The sequence below is a fragment of the Cibotium barometz genome, chromosome 12 (genome assembly GCF_041138505.1).
Source record: "Cibotium barometz isolate CiBa-2024 chromosome 12, ASM4113850v1, whole genome shotgun sequence".
In the NCBI taxonomy this organism is placed as follows: domain Eukaryota; kingdom Viridiplantae; phylum Streptophyta; class Polypodiopsida; order Cyatheales; family Cibotiaceae; genus Cibotium; species Cibotium barometz.
In genome coordinates, this window is record NC_141057.1 from 31,774,946 (window position 1) to 31,799,054 (window position 24,109).

Sequence of the window (24,109 nt, forward strand, 5' to 3'; positions counted from 1 at the left end):
TAAAGGCCACAAAGGTATGGTCCACCTGTTTTACTTTCTTGTACCACCTTTTATTCATTGGTCCACATTTTATTGGTCTTCTCCTTAGCTTTAACTATGTTAATACCTAGTGAAGCTTCTCTGCACTAATTTGATCCCTAAAGGAAGAGCTCCCATACATACTCTCCAAAGAAAAACTTGGGACTTAATAGGGATATCCAATTTCCAGATGGTTTTCCATCTTTTTCTCCACCTGCAAGGGCCCCAACTTATCCTCCAGATCTTATTACAATAGACCACATTCTCCTCAGTTTTCCTTAGTTCCTTAGACAAAATATTGGTGGCCCCCCTATCCAGCTTAGCCCCATTATACCAGACCCAATCCTTTACCCAACATGATTCATCATAGGCAGTAGAAAACCCTCCTTTTTGCACCTCTTCCAGCACAAATCCGACCAATTTTCCTTCCCTATAGTTTAGACTGAAATCCTCATCAAGTTGTTCTGGATCCTTCCATCCCACCAAAACCCTATCCCAATAGTTAGACAGTTTCTTAAGGCCTTTATTATTCAAACTCTTAACAATTTTGGGATCTTGGAAGGCTAGAGGAGGCTTAAATTTACATATCCACCAAATCCCAAGACATAACAGAGAATTTCCTGAAACTATAGCACATCCCTTCCATACTATTAACCCCAAAGTCTCTTTCCATTTGTTGCTCAACATCCTGGCTAGAGAGAATCCTGTGATCTTAAGGGAGGCATAAGAGAATAACTTATCCTTCCAATCTAAACCTTGCCATTTGCCTCCAAAAGAAACATGAGAGCCTTCAACAAGGTCCTTAAGAATCTTTGTCCAGACCTCCTTTTGCTCAAGCATTTAGGAAGCAAGAGTGCTATTTTGGCCATTATGTGAGAGGGGAGATGGAGAATGCCAATGCCTCCTTCTTCCTTAGGCAAAGTCAGCCTATCCCATGCCAACCAGGCAAGTGTCTTCTTATTAGAGCTACCATTTTTCCACAGAAATTCTCTAATAGGCTTGATAATTTTCTGCCAAATGACCTTTCCCAAAATGTAGCACTGGACATAAGAACATAATATAAGCATTCAACACTATGTTGCATATGGCCACTCTATCATGAAATGGGACTCTGATGCCTTCCCACTTTTTTAACTTCAGTTGAAACTTATCGAGGGCCCAATTCGTGAGTTGTTTATTAGTCACATCCACCCCAAAAGGAACCCCTAAGTGTATGACTATCTACCCTCTTTTGATGACCTCATTGCCCCATCTCTCTAGATCAAAATCATTATCCTTAGAGAGACTTCCAATTTTGGACTTATGTATGTTACATTTAGATCCTAAGGCATCAGCAAAATCATGAATGATACCCAGGACCCTCCTTACATTATCATTGTCAGCTTGCAAAAAGAGAAGAGAGTCATCTGTAAAGCATTGTATAACCAAATGTTCCCCATTATTTAGCTTCAGTCTAGTTACTTTCCCTTCAATAGAAGCATATTTCAAAGCAACAATTAAGGGATGAGAGGCAATGACAAACATTAAAGGAGTAAGGGGGAAACCCTGCCTCATAGACCTGTTCACATCAACCCTACCATTTAGTAACAATTTAGAATGTCCTCCAAAAGTAAGGGTATATATACAAGTAGCCATCCTCATACCAAATCCTAGTTTCTCCATTACCCTTGCTACAAATGACCAATGTATTCTATCATAAGCTTTCTCTAAATCCATTTGTAGCATAATGCATTTTTGTCTTGTCCCTCAAAGCCAGGTCTCTGCCCAACATTGCAGCTTAGATATTATCATATATAGATCTACCCTTGATGAAGCTAGAGAGGCTTTCAGGGCAGGTAACTTGGACAAGGGTTTAAAAGAGGGGCCGATCAAGCTTATTCCCAACAAGCAGGTTGCTTGTGAAAGTGTCTTTCACATATTTACATGGTTCTAGAATGTAAGGGAATGGTAGTGCAAAACCCTATGTCACTAGTTTTGAAGTCTTGTGCCCCAGATGGAGTTAGGATATGTAGTTTCAAATGGCAATGGTACTATTGGTGCAATTTTGGCTTTGAAGCTATAGGCTTGCGATGAATGAACAAACATTAAGTTATTGAAAAACCCTATATCTCTAAGTTTAGAGTCTTGTGAAAGGTTCAATCATTGGAGGCCTATCACATTGATGACTATCATCTACGAAGGTTCTTTAGGAAGTGCCTTTAATTTAAAGACTATAAATTTAGAGAAAGCTTTTTCTAAGGTCACATTTTTCCCTTACCCTTATTTTTAAAGGTCCAATAAAACTCTTTAGTACCTCAACCAAACATAGAGCATCCAAAAAACAAGGTGAGGAATCACGATGGCCTGCCTTATTATTGTGTAGGAATAAGAATGGATAGCATAAGCCTGTTGCCTTACCATTTCTTCCTCGAGGCTTGAAGAAAGGGAGAACCTTTCTTCCTGCAGGCATGAGTGTGCCATGGCTATCTTGCTCTGTGAATTTGTGAGTGGGAGGTGAAAAGCTCGGAGCTGCTAAAGCTATGGCTAGTCTTTCTGCAACAGAGATTGTATTAGAGCTCTCTGTGTCATAACTCCATAGATTCAAGGAAGGGGGCATACCATCCTTCTCCTACTTTGTTTCTGCATCGCTAGGGGAGAAGCCATGGCTGCTTCTGCTTAGTCTTCTCCCAGTTTTCTTTGCGGTGATGCCTATGGTGAACCATCTCGCAAGACCCATCTGCAACGCAGCTAGGGTTATGACAATGAGAGAGAGATAGAGAGAGAGGGAGGGAATAAGGGGGTGCGGGGAAGGGCCAGAATCAAGGCGATTTTGATTGAGATTTAACCTGCAGGCAAACGTTGGCCAGCGTTAGCATTTGATGATCGTGATCATCTGGGGGAAAGTGGGGCACTGAGAGAATCCTAAGCTTGTTATAGACACAAAAGCGCACAGGAAAAAGAAAAAGAAAAAAATACCAATAGCGAAAAGGGAATGTTCAATGAACGAGAGGACTAGAGAGGGTTTTTTAAATTTGGCTATTTCGAGGATGTCAGGCCATAAAAAAGGTGCATTAACTCATGAAAAGAGAAAGTGACGGTTGATGGGCAGCACATCCAAAGAAAGTCAATGGAAAGACCGGCAAGGAAACACGCGCCCATCTCTGCACTTCAGCACAGGATCTAGGAAACCCTATTCCTATCGGAACAATCCCCCCAATTAAGGAAACCCTTAGCTTATCCTAACAGTCTTTTTTGCAGCATTCGATTCAGCAGGGCTTTTCGACCATGCAGAGCTCCAGCGACGACAGAGTCTCCAGCACAGAGGAGCAGGAGAAATGGCTCGCTGATGCCCTGGCTCTCGTCAAGCATCACGCTTTCTACATGCAACGAGCTCTGGTATGTTGAAAAAAGCATGTTTTTTCGGATTTTTTTCTTAAGCTCATGCAATGCATCAGAAACCACGAGCGGAAAGGTTACTATTTTGTCATGCTTATTAGGCTCTAAGGTTTCATCTTAGCTAGGATTGAAACCGAAGGAAATCTGTTGTCCGTGGAGGATTCGTAAATGCGAAGAGTAGAGAGAGACCATTAAAGGATGTCTGAGTGGGCTGCTACAGCGAAGGCACGGGGAAGAGTTCACACCGCTTTTTCATTGTCCTCGATGTGTGTAGTTGTCATGGATGATGTGCTCCATATGGTTAACAGATACACAATGCTATATTTACAGTGGTGGAGCAGAAGCTGAACAGTGATACTGAAGTAACAAGATCTGTGCCAAGCAAGGGGAGCGGAAGTTGAAGAGTCAAAAGTATGGAGGTTTGGGAAAAATTCTTTGAGAGTTTATTCTACAGATGATAACCTGCGATGATTGGGCCCAGTTGATTGATGGATTTAACTACTGTAGGACTGTGGCATTGTTGCCACGTGATATTTGGCCAGAGCTAGGCCATGTTGACCATGGGAAAGTTTCATTGAGACGAAGTCCTCCTTTTATGCATGAAAAGTTTCAGTAAGATATGAAAGGTCTGAAACATTTCGGAAATGCATTTCATACGAGGCATTTTGAAACGTGCAGCAACTATGAGTCGGGAGAGAGTTTGAGCGCCCTATGGTTGGGTGTGCAGGTAGATGTCAATTTCTCAATCTGAATAGCTACACTCGGGTGCTTTTGCGAGGCATAGAAATGAGATAACAGAGCTTTTGAGGGTGTGTTGAGCATAGCAATTACCAAGATAACATAAGTTCTTGGGAACTGTTGTTAGGAATAGGTGTTCTTGGCTGGTAAAGGATCGAGAATGGGTTATTCTTTCAGTGCTAGATTCATCATATATCCTCCTCCATGGTGGCCAACTGATGTTTGGATACAAAGGGGCAGCCTTAGTGTTTCACGAGAGGGAAGATAAGTTTGACAACTTCTAGGTCTCCCTAGATCTATGGTACTTTTATTTGTTAATGAATGTAACCACTTGAACCATGTAGACAATGTAATTTGACTATTCAATCCCTAATTTGACCTCTATGGAAGAAAGACCATTCATTCCCCTTTGAATCATTCAATTAGACTAGAAAATGAAATCGCATTCTACCTATGAACCAAATAGAATCACATAACAGTTCCTCATCATCACAATTAATACCACCTAATGGATGGTTGTTCACATAACATAACCTTGTTAAATTTATGCATGAATTTCAAAGAGACTCTAATTCTTATTGAAACAAGCAAAATCACGTAAATCAATTGCAATTCAAACTTTCAAAACCATGATAGAATCAAGAAATAGAGTTGTAGGAGAGAACCTTGATAAATTGGCTTGTAGAAATAGTATTGGTGACGGAATTTATCCTTGCCTTGAGATCTTGAGGAGGGCTGTCCACCACCACTTCAAAAGTCCACTAATGAAGCTTTGTAATCCTTCAAAGTCTCCCCAAGTTGTGTTGGTAGCTTTCCATGTCCATATTACTCAATGATCTCATCAAATTCCACTAGTAGGAATCACTCTAGGTGATTTGGCCAAGGTAATTAAAGGAGGCGAATCACTGGTTTTCTACAAATTTATGGGTTGATTAGGAGGCTCTTTAATCACTCAAATTGGGGCTCTAAAGCAAGGGAAATTATATGGGCAATTAGGGGGCAAGGTAAGAGGCAAAGCAAATAGCTAATCAAATGTTTGAAAGAGGCTCTCTTGAAGAGGGATTAAGGGGGGGAATTCTCTGATTCTGCACATGATTTTGGGCCTGATTTGATCACTTAATCCACACAATTGATGGGCTCAATAGCAATGAGAATTTTACTTAACATGTGGGCAATTGAGTGGGCAAGATTAGAAGCTAATCAAGCATTCAAATGATGAATAGCAAAAGGAGAAGGAAAGTTCGTGCTAAATTCAGGCTGAATTGGGAGCTTCAAATTGGAGCACAAAAACATAGCATGGCTACCCCTTTTGCTAGGACTCGCTTGGCTATATGGAAACTAATTGGGCACAAGAAGCTTGCCTAGGGCTGCACACAATACCTACAGCCAAGCTTGCAAAGCTGGAAGAAACCAAGCGCCGGAATTTGCATGAAAAAGAAGGGAATTCCTCAAATTGCTCTCTCCCAACTACCGCCTCCAAAATGAGCCATACATAGGATTAGAAGAGTTGCTTCACTCCAAAATAGCAATAGTATGGCAAGGGGAGGCTTGACTACACTCAGTAAGGGTGGTGACAAATGTCACCACTCTATCAAGCTTGCTAAAATTGAATTCTCTTAATTTTAATTTTAATTTTTTGATATTACCCAACAACCATAGAGTAGGTGTCACATGCACCCTGCACTGCAGTGCCATGTGACACACTCGCTCAGCAATTAGTATATCATTTTACATCATTAACACCCTTTTAGGAACATTCGTTGTATGCTGTGGCCCCATTGTCAAGCCCAGTCTGGGACATGTCAAGCACGAGCTACGTAGGTCAATCTCTGACCCTTAGGTGTGAGGGTCGATCCCTTAACCCACATGGAAAACAAACATATAAGTCACATAAGGATAGGGCATGTTAGGTCAGTCCATTAGATGTATTAAACCAAGCATATTTAGGCATGTAGAGGTATAAGTACATGGGCCAGCCCATGGGGCAGCCAAGGCCTTGCACAAGCATCATAGGCAGTCCCTATTCCCAGTCGGCAGCCTTTGTGGCCACGTGTAATGTTATGTTATCAATGAGTCTAGTTGCCATGCTGACTGTGCTTTTCGTGGTTAGATTTAAGCATCTATGTGCGCCATCGATTTGGCCTTATAGAGCTTCAATGTGCCTGTGCCGGCACTACTGAGTTGTCCACGACCACGTACCTAGGTTGCGGGTGTATATTGAAGGGTTGAGAACCTTCTGGCTCTGTGTGGAGCAGTTTGCCTACGTGGCTATTTTTTGCCGAAGATGTCAGGGCTTGTGTGTGTACTGATGTGGTCATGGATATTATGCACGTTTATGCTGCTTGTGTGTGTACTGATGTGGTCATGGATATTATGCACGTTTATGCTGCTTGTGTGTGTATCCTGTGCGCTAACAGATCATCTGTGCATCTACCTTTGCTACAGCCATGCAAAAGATATTGAGTGTGCTGCTCGTTACTGCAGACACGTATGCGATCTTGAGTCTCTTCTGGACGCTCCTTGCTACAGCCACGTAGAACATCTTCAGTATCTTCTAGATTCTAGACGCCATTTGGCAAAAGGAATTGATTCAACTAAACTTTCATTTATTTCGAATCCTTTTACTTCATACATCACGTTTGTAGCCGGCAAAGCTAATACTTATAAAGTGTTTATTTCTTTTGCAAGCTCTTGTGCAAACCAAATAATTGTAAGACCTTTTACATTCAAGGTTTTACCATAAAGTGAATCTCTCTCTCTCTCTCTCTCTCTCTCTTTGCACCTCCCCTCCTGCTGCCCGCCAGCCCTCCCTCCCACCGTCTCTCCCGCCAGTCCCCCTGCCCTATCTTTCTCTCTCTCTCTGCGCCTCCCCTCCCCCTGCCCGCCAGCCCTCCCTCCCGCCCTCTCTCCCGCCAGCCCCCCCTGCCCTCTCCCTCTCTCTCTGCTGTAACTCGCGGAAGCTCTGGGAGTCTTCTTTCAGCCCTAAACACTCTTGGAAACCATCTGATGCAAAACGCAGATATAGAGAGAGAGTAGAGAGAGAGGTGTGCTGGAAATTCAGTATATTGATATGGTACAAAAAGGTACTTCTACTACAGCCCTAGGCTGTCTTTATAAAAGGTGGTAACACACCAAAATCTGTCCTAGGACTTGATCCACTCCCTAGTGGAATGAATGGTCATAACAATGAGCACTTGGTGCCTTTTATAGGTCCCTTGGACACTTGGTAGACTGGCCGACTGCTGGTCGGCCAGTCATAAATGCATCAAATGCTCTTTAACGCAGCCGACTGGTCCTCCTCCTTGCGCCTGCTGCTGCCCCTGTCCTCTGGTTCAGCCGACCACTTCTGTGAGCAGCCGACAGCCTTGTGTGCAGCCAGCAACATCTGTCGTGCAGCCGACAGCCATTTGATCTTCAGCTTGCTCTCCACGCCTTTCTCCAGTCTACACTGCCAAAAGTGCTCTGTGCTCTATCATCCCGGTTCTACCTGGTTCATACTCTTTATCTGGCTGCCTCTTCTGGATCAGCACCTAAGAATGTCCATGGCATTTATCATGCACATGACATCCCCCTCTGCTAAACTTGATGACGGGATTCCAACCTGCTCTTGGATGACTGTCATCATCCCAATCTTTTCTTGAAGTCCCTCTGTCATCATCCATCCCTGGCAACCCTTTTTCTCTGAAAATCCGGCCTGTTCTCCAAACCACTCTGTCTGTGACGAAGATCTATGCATCTGTTTCCTCTAGTCCACAATCCATTCCTGCCCCGACTCTGAACACTGTCTTGGTCTTCATTCTTGAGAAATGAGTCTGGCACTCTCACATCACCCTTGGAGGATAAACCTCCCTTGGGACCGTTGCCCGGGAACCTATCTGGTTCACAGGACTGCCATCCCCTTTGGCTTTGTGGAACACCACCACCAAACCTCCTGGGAGTTCTTCCCTATTCTGTGTTCCTTGCCTTGGGCTTCGTATCCATGTACTTTCTTGTACCTTGGACCTGTACACCATCATATGGGACTGAATCAGTGTTTAGCTTTGCTGAGCCTGATGCTCTGATACCAACGTAACACGTGGAAGCTCTGGGAGTCTTCTTTCAGCCCTAAACACTCTTGGAAACCATCTGATGCAAAACGTAGATATAGAGAGAGAGTAGAGAGAGAGAGGTGTGCTGGAAATTAAGTATATTGATATGGTACAAAAAGGTACTTCTACTACAGCCCTAGGCTGTCTTTATAAAAGGTGGTAACACACCAAAATCTGTCCTAGGACTTGATCCACTCCCTAGTGGAATGAATGGTCATAACAATGAGCACTTGGTGCCTTTTATAGGTCCCTTGGACACTTGGTAGACTGGCCGAGTGCTGGTCGGCCAGTCATAAATGCATCAAATGCTCTTTAACGCAGCCGACTGGTCCTCCTCCTTGCGCCTGCTGCTGCTGCCCCTGTCCTCTGGTTCAACCGACCACTTCTGTGAGCAGCCGACAGCCTTGTGTGCAGCCAACAACACTTGTCCTGCAGCTGACAGCCATCTGATCTTCAGCTTGCTCTCCACGCCTTTCTCCAGTCTACACTGCCAAAAGTGCTCTGTGCTCTATCATCATGGTTCTACCTGGTTCATACTCTTTATCTGGTTGCCTCTTCTGGATCAGCACCTGAGAATGTCCATAGCATTTATCATGCACATGACATCTGCGCCTCCCTCTCTCTGTGCGTAGCCGCCCGCTTCTGTTCCCTGTTCGCTCCGCCCACTGCCGCCCGCCCTCCGCCCCCTGTCGCCCGCTTCTGTTCACTGTTCGCTGCCCGCCCTCTGTGCGTAGCCGCCCACTGACGCTCGCTTCTGTTCATTGTTCGCGGCCCGCCCTATGTGCGTAGCCGCTCATTGCCGCCCGCTTCTGTTCCCTATTCACTACTGCCGCCCAGTAGCCCTTCCGCCTCGCTGGTGCTATGCTGGCCCGCCTGCCTGTTCGGTAGGCCCTTCGCGCCCCTTTCCCCACCCACCCTTGCTCAGGCCCCCAAGGCAGCAACATAACTCTCTCTCTCTCTCCCTCTTGTTAGAAGTCATCTCCTGTCTAGATTTATACACCAGGGCCTTTGTTGTGGGTGTGCCCGCCCTTATGAGGTGTTTTCCCATTTTTCCCCACTCTCCGCATTTTTCCCCTATTTTTTCCCATTTTTCTGAGGCTTGGGAGGGCTACCAGAGGGTGCCAAGAGCAGTACAGTGCTGGCCGACTGGATGTTTATCAGTCGTGGGCACTCTTGCTGCTGGCCGACTGGTTTTGATCAGGTTCTGGCACCAGATAGCTGGCCGACTGCATTTATGCAGTCGTGGACCTTTTTTTATCAGTCGTGGGCTTCTCTTATGCTGGCCGACTGCCCTCTAGGGGAGTATATATAGGTCCTCAGCCCCTATACCTCATTTGTATCATTCCTCGGGATCTTCTTGTGTATATAGAGCAGAGTTACACGCCTACATCTGTCTCTCTCTTGTGCTGTTTTTCTGCCTGCGTTTTTGCTCTTGTGTTCCCAGATTTGGTCATCATCTCCGCTGCGTATTCTGACATGGTATCAGAGCCCTAGGCTCTAGATAGGTCTTGGGATTTGTGTGAGCAAGAGGGGGCTGTTTTGTGGCTGATTGGTGGACTGTTTTGGGCTGATCGGGAAGAGGAGAAGCAAGAGGAAGGCGGGCTGATTTGCTGGACAGCCACTTGCAGGTATCAGTTCTTCTTTGTTCCCACCCACCCACCCTTTTCAGAGTACATCCCCGCTATGGCAGATCTGTTTGAGATGGCCGAGAGACATGTGAAGATCCCGACACTCCCCACGTTCTCGGTGGACCGTCAGTTGGACGGGAGCAACTACGGCATATGGAAGGTGATGATGGAATCCGTTCTGGAGTCTTACGACCTCGCCGATTTCGTCGTTGTTGGTGTTCCACGGCCGGAAGTAGAGGAAGGGGAGTTACCGTCAACCCGAAAGGACCGGGAGGCCCAGACGCAGATGTGGGATCGCGTCAACGCCAGGGTCCGTTCGTTTATTTTCCTCAATTGCACACCATAGGTAATTAATCATGTAAAGCATATGACGCTGGCCAGAGGTATATGGCAGCATTTGGCCTCACTTTACAACAGGGTATCGCCCATGAAGAGGATTTCCTTGGAAGTACAGATGCGGGCTATGAGCCCTGCAAAGTCGTCGACGATGCGGGAGCATATTAACAAGCTGCAGGCTCTTCAGCAGGAAGTTCTCCAGGCTGGGAAGGAGATATCGTCAGAGGACATGGCCATCACGTTGCTGTCACATTTGCCCTCTTCGTACTCAGCATTCTACTCGTCGTTGATTACCAGTGGCAGGCTCAGCACCATCACGTGGGAGGAGCTTGTGCCCATGGTCCTGGACCAGGAGGAACGATTTACGAACCCTCCTCAGGGTGGAGGTTCGGAGGCCTTTACTAGCCAACGATCGAAAGGCCGTAACTCGGGCAAAGGGAAGGCTTCATCGGAGAAGTCTTCTGAGAAGATGTCCGACGCTGACCGCGAGAAGCTAAAGGCAGAGAGGACCTGTAATGATTGTGGCGAGAAAGGCCACTACTGGAGGCAGTGTCCCAAGCGGAAGACCGAGAAGGGTGAAGACTCCTCAGCAATCATGAAGACTCCGGCTTTTGTGCACCTGGAGGTGATGGACACCGATGCTTTATTTTCTTCAGGCAGGGAGGAGATTGGAGGACTTTTCGCAACGGATACTCGGGAGTGGATTCTCGATAGTGGTGCTTCCAGGCACATGACTCCTTCCCGTTCCGGTTTACAGGATCTCTGCAGGCTTTCTGGTCATATTCTTACTGGGGATACGTCCACTATCCCAGTTCACAGTGAGGGCAGGATGGAGATAGTTCCCGATGGCAGAGGGGGGAAGCATTCCTCCCAGGTGTTGTATGTTCCGGCACTTGGTTTTCATCTGTTGTCAGTGCATCAGGTTTGCAAGACTGGCGTACGGGTGGAGTTTGATGAGCATTTTGTTGCTCTCCGGGACAAAGCAACAGGCCAAGTGGTTTGGGAAGGTGGAGTGGTGAATGGAGTCTACAGGCTTTCAGCACTCTCTCTCCCAGGTCCTCAGGATTGTGATGAGTGGCAGTCTGGTAATGGCTACTCAAGTGTGGATATGCTACAGGTGCGGGCTTTCCGAGACCAGGTGGTGGATAGCTTGCCAGTAGATGGCAGCAGTTGGCAGGAACTTTCCAGTATTGAGGTTGGTAGTTCTTGTGTTCGTGAGTCAGAGGAAGCTGAACAGGTCACTTATGCTCTGATGTCTCGTCGTGTTCGGGACATAGAACTTCCAGTAGTTGAGGATGTTCTTTCCACGGGGACCTGTTGGAAAGCTAGGCAAGTGGCAGGTGTTTACTTGCAGAAGGAGGTGGTTTCTCCGGGCTTTGTGGTTCCGGATTCAGAGGGGGTGGTTGACAGGTTTCAGAAGGCCTTGCGTGGTCTTCAGAAGGTTTCCAGGACTTGCTTGTGCACCGTAACAGGTGTTGATCCTTGTGAGCAGTGTGATGTCTCTGTGACTCAGAAGCTGGATGGTTCATTGATCTGGTTGATGGACACCGGATTGGACGAGAGCTTCCTGATGAGGCAGTTGAGCTCTTGGTTGCAGATGTCTCCTCGGGAGGCAGGATTGTGTTTCTTGTGGTTCCTGCGACATGCGAAGGATCATGGACTCTTGTACACAGGAGGGGGATTGTTGGATGGAGTCCGACTCCGCGGTTGGAGTGACTCAGTTTGGGGAGGAGATCCGGACACGAGGAGATCTACTTATGGCCCAGGAGCAGTTTTACGGAGCAGGAGGAGGTTACATTGCAGGTTTGGGCCTCCACTGGAGGAACCTATGGTCATCCCGAGGCACTTTGTTCGTGAACAGATCGTTGCTGATGACATCTTGCTGGAGTTCTGTTCGACGGAGGACAGTACGGTGGACCTCTTCACGAAGTCGCTCTCTCAGGACTTGCTCAGGGCACCCCAGCTCCCAGTGGTTGGTTACACAGCCAGGAGCTGAGAGGGGGTGTTAGAAGTCATCTCCTGTCTAGATTTATACACCAGGGCCTTTGTTGTGGGTGTGTCCGCCCTTATGAGGTGTTTTCCCATTTTTCCCCACTCTCCGCATTTTTCCCCTATTTTTTTCCATTTTTCTGAGGCTTGGGAGGGCTACCAGAGGGTGCCAAGAGCAGTACAGTGCTGGCCGACTGGATGTTTATCAGTCGTGGGCACTCTTGCTGCTGGCCGACTGGTTTTGATCAGGTTTTGGCACCAGATAGCTGGCCGACTGCATTTATGCAGTCGTGGACCTTTTTTATCAGTCGTGGGCTTCTCTTATGCTGGCCGACTGCCCTCTAGGGGAGTATATATAGGTCCTCAGCCCCTATACCTCATTTGTATCATTCCTCGGGATCTTCTTGTGTAAATAGAGCAGAGTTACACGCCTACATCTGTCTCTCTCTTGTGCTGTTTTTCTGCCTGCGTTTTTGCTCTTGTGTTCCCAGATTTGGTCATCATCTCCGCTGCGTATTCTGACACCTCTCTCTCTCTCCTCCCTGCCTGTGGGAAGGGCAGAGTAATCTCGAGGAATGGCCCCCAGTCTCCAAGAGAAACTCGAGGCCCTCGAGACGGCAATGAAGGCACTAATCAAGGAGAACAAGAAGACATCCGATTCCAACCTCAATGAGGTAGACAAACTACATCGGCACATCATGGCCCTCGAAGCACGGGTCACGGGCCTTGAACAAGAGAACACAGCACTCAAGGAGGAGGTGAGTGCATTGAAAGTGGAATTGGTAGCCGTCAAGAACACCGAGAAGGAAGAAGGGGAGATCAATGAGAACACTCTCACAGCCATCAAAGGAGATCTCCAAGGAGATCACAAAGGACATGGAGGGAAAACTTGAAGCCAAGCAGTCAGGATGGGTTGAGGTGGTGAAGAAGAACATCCGCAAAGAAGTGAGGGAGGAGACTCAAAGGGAAGAACATCAAATCATTCACACCACCATTGAGGAGGAGAAGATGAGGCATGCCCACTGCCTCAACATTCGAGTCACAGGTATAGCCGAGACACCCAACTCCACTCCCGAGAAAGATGGACAGCTTCTATGCATGAAGCTAGGCTACAGGGAAGAGGACCCTCTCCCCTTCACCAAAGCATGGAGAGCCGGGAAAGACTCAACACGCAAGCGAGCCCTCATCCTACAGTTTGCAGGAGAGACGACCTTCATGAGGAAGAGGGTCATACTACGAGGCTTAGAGGGACTTCTTGGATGATGATCTCACGAGGATGCAGCTAGAGCATAGGAGAGCTTGCATGCCACGAGTCTTACACGCGAGGAGAGAAGGCAAGAAGGCCTTCTATCGAGATGGTCGGGTCATCATTGATGGTCTGCCCATGGATTAGCGGTTTGGGGCCTATGGGACACAGACCGGGCCACTGACAGAGATACACATGGCAGTATGGAATTGTAATGGTTCACTATGGGTGCAGCCTGGACGACTGGAGCATGTTATGGTGGGGAGAGACATCATACTTCTGACAGAGACACATCAAAGCCCAGAGAGGAGAGGGATTCCAGTGGGAGTCAGCATACAGGAGGACCACACGCCAGGGTACCTCGAGAGGGTCGGGGGGGAGTAGCAGTTCTATTCAGACGGGAGCTGCAGGGGAGACTGAGAGTAGTAGCACAGGATCCAGAGGCCAGATACATGTGGATCAGCTTACAGCTCTCACAGGACAACGTTATATACATAGCCCTATGTTACTTTCCTCCATCAGGATCCTCATTACAGAGGACATGCCACAGGAGGAGGAGACAGGAGCCTCGCCATACACTTGTCTGTCAGAGGAGATTATGCATTATTCTACACTAGGGGAAGTATTTCTTACGGGTGACTTCAATGCCCACACACAAAGCAGACAGTGTGAGGTGTATGACTATGATGACATGGAGATCCTCCACCCTGTGGATCCAGAGGAGATAGGGGCTAGTCGGGCATTTGAGGACACTGGACCAGACAGAGGACATTATGGGGACCACTTACTAGAGTTGGGAGCCAGGCATCGTCTCGTTATTTATAATGGGATGCTACAGTGGCCGGGATCAAGAGGGCTGACATGCTTCCCACATGGGGGCCATACACGGACCGGAGGCATAGTGGTAGACTACATTATGGGGTCTTTGGAGGCATCACAGCTTGTCACCTCATTCTCCATCCCACCTCGTCCTATTGGGGCAGGTCATACATACTTGGCATTTTCACTAGCCGGATCACCGGTATCACCAGCCCCCCCACATATTGACGCCACACACTACCATCTACTTCACACATGACATGGCATACATACACTGGCAGAGTAGAGGATGGGCTCCTACTCATGGATCGCGTGGCACCTATGGATACCATTACAGCCCAGCTGGCATCACTCCTACACACGGTTGCATTACAGAGCTTCCCACATCGTGTCCACTCAGGAGAGCCTGTGAGATCTGGGACTATGCCCCAGAACAGATGGTATGATGACGAGTGCAAAGCCCTGGAGCTAGAGATCTTCCATTTCTTCATGAGTAGAGATAGCCCTATCTCATGGCGGCACTTCAGAGAGCCCCGGACACCGACACCCATTGCAGACCCATAGACATGGCACACATATGCAGAGGGCTTATACCACGCCCCACAGCAGCCACCTATACCTCAGCCACAGGAGCCTTGCTGGTCCAGAAGAGGTAGCCAGAAAAAGAGTATGAGAACCAGATAGAACTAGGATTATGGAGCATAGAGTGCAGATTAGCTAGTGTGGACTTGGAGAAGGACTAGGATGCACTGTCGACTGCATGACAGAGCTGTTGGTTGAACCAGATAAGAACCTAGGAGCTGTCGGTTGAGGCGTCCGCAGGCGCATCTGCATTTATGGATTTTATGATTAATGTGTCCAACAGGCTGGCCGACTGTTGGTCGGCCAGCACTCCAAGAAGTCCAAGAGCCTATAAAAGGCAAAGGTGCTCATTGTGTTAGATTTTATGATTAATGTGTCCAGCAGGTTGGCCGACTGCTGGTCGGCCACACTCCAAGAAGTCCAAGAGCCTATAAAAGGCAAAGGTGCTCATTGTGTTAGATCATTCAACTCCATAAAAGCTGGGTCCTTAGGGTCCAGCATTAGGACCAGATTTTGGGTGATGTTCACCTTTTGTATGAGGCAGCCTAGGGCTGTAGAAAAGTACCTTTTTGTACTATATGATATATACTGAATTTCCAGCCATATCTCTCTCTCTCTCTCTACTCTCTCTTCATGTCTGCGTTTTTGCATCAGCATGTTTCCACTAGTGTTTAGGGCTGAAAGAAGACCCCTAGAGCTTCCGCGTGTTACATTCTCTGTCATGTGCACAGTGTGTATTTACCGTGTGCTACACGCACGCAAGACTAGCTTTGAGGTTTGGGGAAGCTTGGAGCTAGGTAGGCTGATTGGCGAGCTGAGTTAGGGATAGACTAACGGGCAGGCACCCAAGTATGGACAGGCGGGCGCCCAAGTGTGGACGCCCGATGACCGGCCAAGAGCCTATAAAAGGGTGGCCAAGGTTAGTCATTAGTCATATAGAGTCTCGCGTGTTTCGTGAGAGCTCTATGGTTTGGAGCGTGGATCTAGTGCAGACGTGCACCTGCATTACGCAGCCGAGGCTGGTAGCAATCTCGAGGCCCGCGAGGGTAGCTTCGTGGCGGTATGGGACAAGCAGCCAACAGGCTGCTGTACCACTTTCTATTAACCATTGTGTGATTACATCATTACTATAACTTGCATTGTTTATCCTCATTAGATGCAAGCTGTTTGTGAAATAAGCATTTTGCATTTCTCCTCCTTTTGTCTTGAACAAAAACATGCTGTTAAGGCTATGCCTTATTTATTTCGTGTGCAATGCAGGATAATAATAATTTGCGAGATGCATTGAAGTTCTCGGCCCAAATGCTTTCAGAACTAAGGACTTCAAAGCTTTCTCCTCAGAAATATTACGAGCTTTGTATCCATTTATTTTATTCAAGTGGTTATATTTTCAAGTGTTAGGATCTTGGTCATACGAACACGTTTTCGTGGCATCTGTTCCACCTGCATTGCACTTCCACTTGCCTCTGTGGCTCAGGACATTGTCTGTATGGCGCAATGGAATGGTTTACCTGGTTCTCACAAAAAAATCTTTTTTTAATCAATATGTAAATGCAGAGAAGCGGCTAGCGTGGCGCTTGCATGTCTGTCAGTGTGGAACCTGCGCTCTGTTGTTGCTTCCATCCACCTAGTGTTTGCTTGGTGCAGGTTCTGCCCTTGTGGCATGTTGGCACCAATTACTTTACTACCTTGACCATGTCAAGATATGAAAACGTTTGATGAGTTGCATATGCTGGAAGTGTTCTTCAGAGAAGAAACAAAGAGAGGGTGCACAAATGCTTATCTATACGAACTTGTCCAACATGCTGGCAACGTACTACCCAGACTGTGAGTTCTAGCCTGTTTAATGAGTTGGGATGTATCGTTGCAGCGCACACAGTTCGCAACTGGCTCAGATTTGTGATAGGATGGCCTCCTTAAGCTGTGTGTGGCTGCAGGTATCTGCTTTGTACAGTAGGCTCTGTGTATATAAAGTCAAAAGAGGCATCTCCAAAGGAGGTGCTGAAAGATTTGGTAGAAATGTGTCGATGTATACAGCATCCGATCCGGGGACTTTTTTTAAGAAGTTATTTAGCTCAGATTAGCAAAGACAAGCTGCTCGATGCAGCTTCAGAGCTTGAAGGGTAAGTAAATGCCTCGATTGTTTTTTTTGAAGATTTTGGAGTTTGCATGCAACTTGGCTTTGTTTTCTGAGGATTGAAGGGCATGCATTTTTTGCTTCTAGAGATAGGTATCTTATCTTTTGCTAGTTTTTGTCTCAGCAGAGAGGGGGGTACTGTCATGGATGCAGTGGAGTTTGTGCTTCAAAATTTCACTGAGATGAACAAGTTGTGGGTGCGAATGCAACACCAGGTTAGCTATGGAACCTTACAGTTTGTTCATGCACAAGAAACTGGCTTAGTAGTGATGGTCATCAGATTAGGTCTGCGTTTGCCTGCATGTGCTCTAGGAAGGGTAGAGAAAAAAGGCTGTGGGGAGCTAAACAATAGTTGTGCTCATGCAGGCAGTATTGTAATGTGGTGATCCTATCAGTGGCAAGCTCCCATTTTGGAAGTTTTCTGGTCTGCAGGGACCCTTTCGCGAGAAAGAAAAGCGGGAGGAGGAGAGGAGCGAGCTTCGTGATCTGGTAATAAGGAAACTCTCATCTTTTGTGGAATAGTACAACTGGAATGATGGGGGTCACAAAGTCATTTATGCAATTTATAACAACACACACACACACTTACCTTTTTTTTCTTTGTTGTAAAACCGCTGTTCTAATACTTTATTGTACATAGAGAAGCACCCTAATGAGAGTGTTTCTCATTAAAACTGAAAACAGTGGAAAAACAACTGGAATGATGGGGGACAGCAAGTCATTTATGCAATTTATAACAAAACACACACACACACGCGCACACATTTTTTTTTGGGGGTAAAACTACTGTTCTATTACTTTACTGTACAGGGAGAAGCACCCTCATGAGGGTCTGTGTCATGTGCACAGTGTGTACCTACCGTGTGCTACACGCACGCAAGACTAGCTTCGAGGTTTGGGGAAGCTTGGAGCTAGGCAGGCTGATTGGCGAGCTGAGTTAGGGATAGACTAACGGACGGGCGTCCAAGTGTGGACGCCCGATGACCGGCCAAGAACCTATAAAAGGGTGGCCAAGGTTAGTCATTAGTCATATAGAGTCTCGCGACATTTGTGAGAGCTCTATGGTCTGGAGCCTGGATCTAGTGTAGACGTGCACCTGCTTTACGTAGCCGAGGCTGACAGCAATCTCGAGGAGGTCGAAGAAAGGTATGTGTTCAAGAAGCTTGCTGTTTTGTTAAGCATGCTGTTGTTTTTTCAGATAGTATGTGCTTTTTCATCAAAGAACCCGTGATGGAGAAGGTGGTCTAGTCGGGTTGATTTGTTTTGCAAGAAGAAGGCTAGATTCGGTGTTGAAGATAATAAATCCTCTTCACCAACCGCAACCCTCGTTCTTCCCGACAAACATAGAACTGTGCCATCCAAAGAGTGGTGTGAACGCTGGCAGGCGTTGGCGTGCTGGACGTGGGCTACCGGAAGTTGCAGGTGGTCAGACAGGCAGGCGCCTAGGCCTACTACGTAGCCAGGCGGCCAGGCGCCTAGGCCTACGTAGCCAGGCGGCCAGGCGGCCAAGCGCCTAGGCCTACGCAGCCAGGCGGCCAGGTTGGCAGGCGCCTGGGCCTATGCAGCCAGGCGGCCAGGCCTGTGCAGGCGGCGAAGCCTAGGCGCAGGCCGCCCTGGACGCTTGAGCATAGGCGGCACCGGCAGGAAAGCGTGGATGGCAGCTAGGTGGCCGATGACAGCAAAGCAGGCGCCGGCAGCCAGGTGGCCGATGACAACAAAGCAGGCGCTGGCAACGATAAATCTAGAAGGGAAGAGCAAAAAAAAACCCAGAAAAGCATTGAAACGCCGATTTGGGCTGTTTCGTTTTTTTTTTAAATTTAAAAATTATAGATTAAACGTTTTTTAAGAGTTTAAAGGTCCCCTCTAAGGTTTAAAGGTGTGTTTTTTTTTAAATAAAGAAAGTAGAATATATATATATATATATATATATATATATATATATATATATATATATATATATAAACACAAAAGCAAAAGCTCAAGTTGCTTTTGGGGAAGGTTATATAAACCCTTTAAGTGAGCTTCTTGCCACACATCTCTCAAGTTTTCAACCTCTCAAGCTCTCAAGTTCTCTAGCACTTTTATTGTGCAAAGATCGAAATTTCTCTCCACTTGCTCTCTTCACGATGTCGACCCAAGAATCGGAGTTGGAGCCCCTTGTCGAATGCGAAGGCTTTGCCGGCTACGGAACATACCCATGCCGATCTTTTTGACGGTTATGTGTCAAAATCCGATTTCCAAGAGTTCAAAGTAGCTCTCGAAGCTTCTTCTTTGGAACGTCAGGCACAAATCGCCGCCCAGATGCAAGCTTTGCAGAACTCCATCTCTCTCTTGACCACTATCCTCTCTACTCTTTCGGGTATGGATACCTTGGCCTCTGCTTTAGGCCCCAACATTACTCCGGAACAGTTCAGGGGCGAGCAAAAGCAGCGTACCAAGGAGATCGTGGACACTTGGCTACATAAGTGGCAGGTCCATTTTCAGTTTCATCCATATGATGATGGAAAAAAGATCCAGTTAGCAGCAGGTTTCCTCTCAGGCAAAGCTTTGCTTTGGTGGAAGGAACTCAACCCTAAGCCAACGACTTGGGCACAATTTGAAGACGTTTTCAAGAAGGAATTCCTCAAGAAAGAGGATGATTATGATCTTGTTGCCCGGTTTACAGCTTTGATCATGACCTCGCTGCACCTCACTTATGAGGTCTACCTCCAGATGTTTAGGAACTTGCAGATGAAAGCTACAAAGACGGATCCCACTTCTCTTTTGGGGTTCTTCGTAGCTGGTTTACCAGACTCATACCGTTTACAGGTTAAAAATAACAAATGCAAAACATTGGACGAGGCCATTCATTCAGCTCGTATCTATGTGATACAATGGTCTCTTCCAAGTCTAAACCTGTTACCGAGCAGGGGAACAAGCATAAAAGAAAGTTCTCCGCACCTATGGCTAACACGACAGAAGGAAAGTCTTCGGACCAATCTTTGAAGAATCCAAGTTCGACTCCAGCGAAGAAGAAACGACTCCTTAAGGCTTTGAAGCTTAAGAAGGAGGGCTGTTGTTTTATCTGTGAAGAAAAAGGACACATGCGTAACGAGTGCTCGAAGCAAAAGGGTGTAAAGACTAACGCTGGACCCAAGCCAAAGGCAGCTAACCTGTTGTCTTTGACAGGTACGTCAGTTACTGTACTTTCTCGCCCTAGTGTATGTTCCGATTGTTTGTTCAACTCTAATGTTTTTGGCTTGCATGATCTTCTCCGAGTTTATGGAGAAGTGAATGGCCATAGAATCCACATTCTTCTAGACCCTGGCAGCTCACACAATTTTGTTAACTACAAACTTGTGCAGAAATTGAGTCTTGATACGACACCCAGCGATCATACCTATGAGGTACGGCTAACTGCGGGAAGGCAAGTATGGGATCGAAAGGTGGAGATGCTACCAATCCGGATTCAGGACTACAAAGATACTCTCGAATGCTATGTTATGCATCTAGAAAATTTAGACTTGTTATTAGGGATTGAGTGGTTTAAGACTCTTCAAGTCCAGATAGATTGGTCTAGTCATATTTTTTCTTTTCAGCATGGGAACACCCAGTATAGTATTTTAGGTGATTGTATACATCCCTCTCAGGGACCTCTTGTAATCCAGTTGAATTTGGAAATATAATGGATTCTTCTTTGTATACCGCTTTCCATTGTGTATTGATTCCACTTTCTTCATTTCTCATACCTTCCATGGATGTCAATGAATTAAGTGTATTTGAAAGCAAAGAATTACAGAAGATATGGAACCGGCCTCTGATAGAAAACCAGAGTGCGGTAGGAGCAATCACCCGTCCACTTGTAGTCTAGATGAGAAACAAAACACAGATTGGAGCTAGAGTGCCCAAATCTGAATACACAGCGACACCTGTTGGCCCCAAAGCTTGGCGCCCCTTGCGGTATTTCTTTATTCCATTAAAATAATATGTATGGCTGAGTACAACACAAAAACCAGCCAAGAGTTTACACCTGTAAGTCCAATCTGACTGCCCACAAATCCTTCTCAGCACAGAGGATCTATGAACACAGATCTGTGTCCTCAAGCAACACACTGTGCCTCCCTCTGATCAGCCAAGTTCACAAAGCAGGCCAGCCATGGGCATACATCTGGCATAACTCAAGAGCATGATACATCTTCTCAGCTCAAACACACATATGCTGTTCAATCCCTGTCTTAATCCCTTGTCAATCTGCCATACTCCTCCTCTCACAAGGAGCCAGATAACACATACCTGTAGCAGACATCAAGCAATAGAAAGAGAGATAGATGAACAGAGTCAAGGCTTACCAAGTTCAGCTCGTGAAACAACACTGGAGGAAGCAACAGCACCAATCTGTGCCTGCAGGCACTTGAATCCACAACCCTGCTTCACACGGGTGCTTGCACTTGCCTGTATCCTCCTCCTGATCATAGTTGCAAAAAAACGCGTTTCAAACTTTAGGCTACTCGTTTGAAACGTGCAAACGTTTCAAACGTTTGAAACGCGTTTTTTTGCTGGGCCAGTTTTTTTTTATGATAGAAAACGTACGATGCAGTATCTCCTGGCATTTCAGTTTTGAAAGTGACGCTTGAAAGAGACGTTTCCAGCCTTTGAAGTCTTCCAGGTTTGCTTGCACCCCTACCTACGCACCAGTCCTTCTCCCCCGGCCCCTACGCACCGTAGGTAACAGGTTTGTACTAACCCTAAATCCTGATTTTTTCTGATTTTGGACCAAATTTCAGATTTGAAATTTGGGCATTTTTTGCCAGGTTGCCTACATTGGTGCATGCACACCTTGCCTACGCACCAAGCCTACTCCTCCGGCCCCTACGCACCCTGCTTCTCAGGTTTTTAATAACCCTAAATGCTGATTTTTTCTGATTTTGGACCAAATTTCAGATTTGAAATTTGGGCATTTCTTGCCAGGTTGCCCAAATTTCTTCATTCATTCATCATGCCTCGGGCTAAGGATGCCATGTGGAACCACGTAACTCCTGTGAGCAGATATGGGGGTTCAGGCACAGAAAGGTGGAAATGCAATTTTTGTGCCAAAGTGTCAGGTGGGTCTATTATTAGGGTAAAGGCCCATTTTACAGGAGTAAGAGGGGAAGGCATTGGCCCTTGCAGTCAAGTACCAAGAGAGGTTGTAGCGTCTCTTCAGCAATGGAAGAGAGAACATGAAGCAGCAAAGGGAATTCAGCCTATTGATGATGATGTACAGGATACAGATTCTGTAGGTGATGTGTCCAAAAGAGCTAGGACAGAGGATGATTTGCAGAGTCAAGCAGGTGGGTCTAGCTCCATTCCTGTAGCCCACAGATCTTCATTGCCCACCGTGCCTTCTCTAAAGAGGGCAGGCATTAAAGCAGGCATACAAAAGCAAGCTGTCAAGGAGGCCACACGTGAATTGACAAAGTTGTTTATACAATGCGCTTTGTCATTTCACGTCGTGCGTACTCCTCGTTGGAAGAAGGCCATTAAAGCTATCAGCCGCATTGGGTATGAGTGGGAGGGTCCATCTTATGAGTCCCTTCGCAAAACCCACTTAAGGAAGGAGAAGAAGGCAGTGGAGCTTGAGATGGAGCCTTTGAAGGCAACCTGGCAGAAATATGGATGCACATTGCTTTGTGATGGCTGGACAGACATGAGAAAGAGAAATGTATATAACATTTTGGTGTAATAAGTTTGCACTTTGAAGTAACAACTTAGTACTTACAACTTATATAAGTTGTTTCTTCTTATTATTTATAAAGTTTTCTGTTATCTTTTGACAGAAACGCCTTGCATTACGAGTCCTCTCACAGGATTGCAGCTCTGGTCCATGTGAGAGAAACTGGAGCACATGGGCCCTCTTCCATACAAAGAAGAGGAACAAATTGTCCACTGCTCAATTAGAACGGTTGGTGTATTGTCATTGCAACCTCCGTTTAATTGAGCAGCAAGGCAATCCCATTGAGCCGCGCCAAGTGAATGTCGACAAGATCGACATAGAGAAAGTGAAGGACGTACCAGAGATCCCTGCTGAGGAGCGCGACATCTATGCCATGCTATACGAGGAGATGATGGCACCAGCTACTATGACACGATCACGGGCACCGACATCAGCAGATCATGCATCTACGAGTGCTGAGGCTGAGGCTGAGGCTTCATCTTCTTACGACACAGACTCACATTCCTCAGAGGAGGATGATGCTGAGTAGTTACTAGTTACTACTAGTGACTCTTGACTCTTGACACTTGAGTCTAGAGTTGAGAGTCCAGACTCCAGACATTGGAGACCATTTGTTTTTTCAGAGTTTTTGTATTTGGTCTTTCGGTACAGACATCTGTATTTCAGATTTCAGATTTATCATTTGACACTATTCACTAGTGCTTAGTATGTTGCTTAGTATGTTGTAAGTTGTAACTTGTAACTTCAAACTGGTTATGCTATTAATAATTATATGGGTTTTTGCCATCTATGATCTAATTCCTGATTCCTGAAGACTGCCATGTATCATGTATGATGTATCATGATTCATGTTACATGTATGATCATTGTATGATGTAAATTGTAATCATGTATGATGTATTAAGAATCAGGATTCAGTATGAAATTTGAATCATGGATTCATCATTCATGATGTATCATGATTCATGTATATGAAAGTTGAATGTAGATTTTAGCATTAAACTGTACCAAACATAAATTTATGGACACCCCCCTAAAAAAAACCTGGAAAAAACACCTGAAAAAAAATTTGAAAAAAACTTTTAAAAAACTTTTGGAAATTTGTTTGAAACGTTTTTGAAACGTTTCAAACACGTTTCAAAAACGCGTTTCAAAAAACGTGTGGCAACTATGCTCCTGATGCTCACTCCTATGCTGTCCTTGAAAATACAGATCTGAAAATCAGCACAGTACCCGTCTGTACCGCCTCGGGATACGTGCCAGGCGTTGTACTTGCATAAACAGGCTGCTGTCCACTTCTGTACCTGCCTGAATTTGAGAAAACAGGCCTGTCCAGCACCTGTCCAGCACCTGTTAACACCTCTGCAGCAACTGTACCTTCTGTACCTTGCTGCCCGTACACTGTACGGCAGCTGTACAATGTGTACCTGCTGGAAAACAGTCTGTACAGCCTGTACAGGG

General features: G+C 46.3%; 1 protein-coding gene across 2 annotated transcripts in view; it reads left to right on the forward strand.

Moving 5' to 3' along the window:
• Positions 1-3,036: 3,036 nt before the first annotated feature.
• LOC147633296 (vacuolar protein sorting-associated protein 35B-like) overlaps positions 3,037-24,109 on the forward strand; it is a 97,179-nt gene continuing 76,106 nt past the window's right edge. The window contains exons 1-6 of one of the 2 annotated variants that reach the window (XM_086806338.1): positions 3,037-3,393; positions 16,080-16,176; positions 16,523-16,646; positions 16,757-16,942; positions 17,084-17,171; positions 17,389-17,445. In XM_086806338.1, coding sequence (XP_086662464.1) covers positions 3,283-3,393; positions 16,080-16,176; positions 16,523-16,646; positions 16,757-16,942; positions 17,084-17,171; positions 17,389-17,445 — 663 coding nt within the window. In that variant the 5' untranslated portion in view covers positions 3,037-3,282. The remainder of the gene's footprint in view (positions 3,394-16,079; positions 16,177-16,522; positions 16,647-16,756; positions 16,943-17,083; positions 17,172-17,388; positions 17,446-24,109) is intronic. The other variant, XM_086806337.1, reaches the window with a different exon arrangement.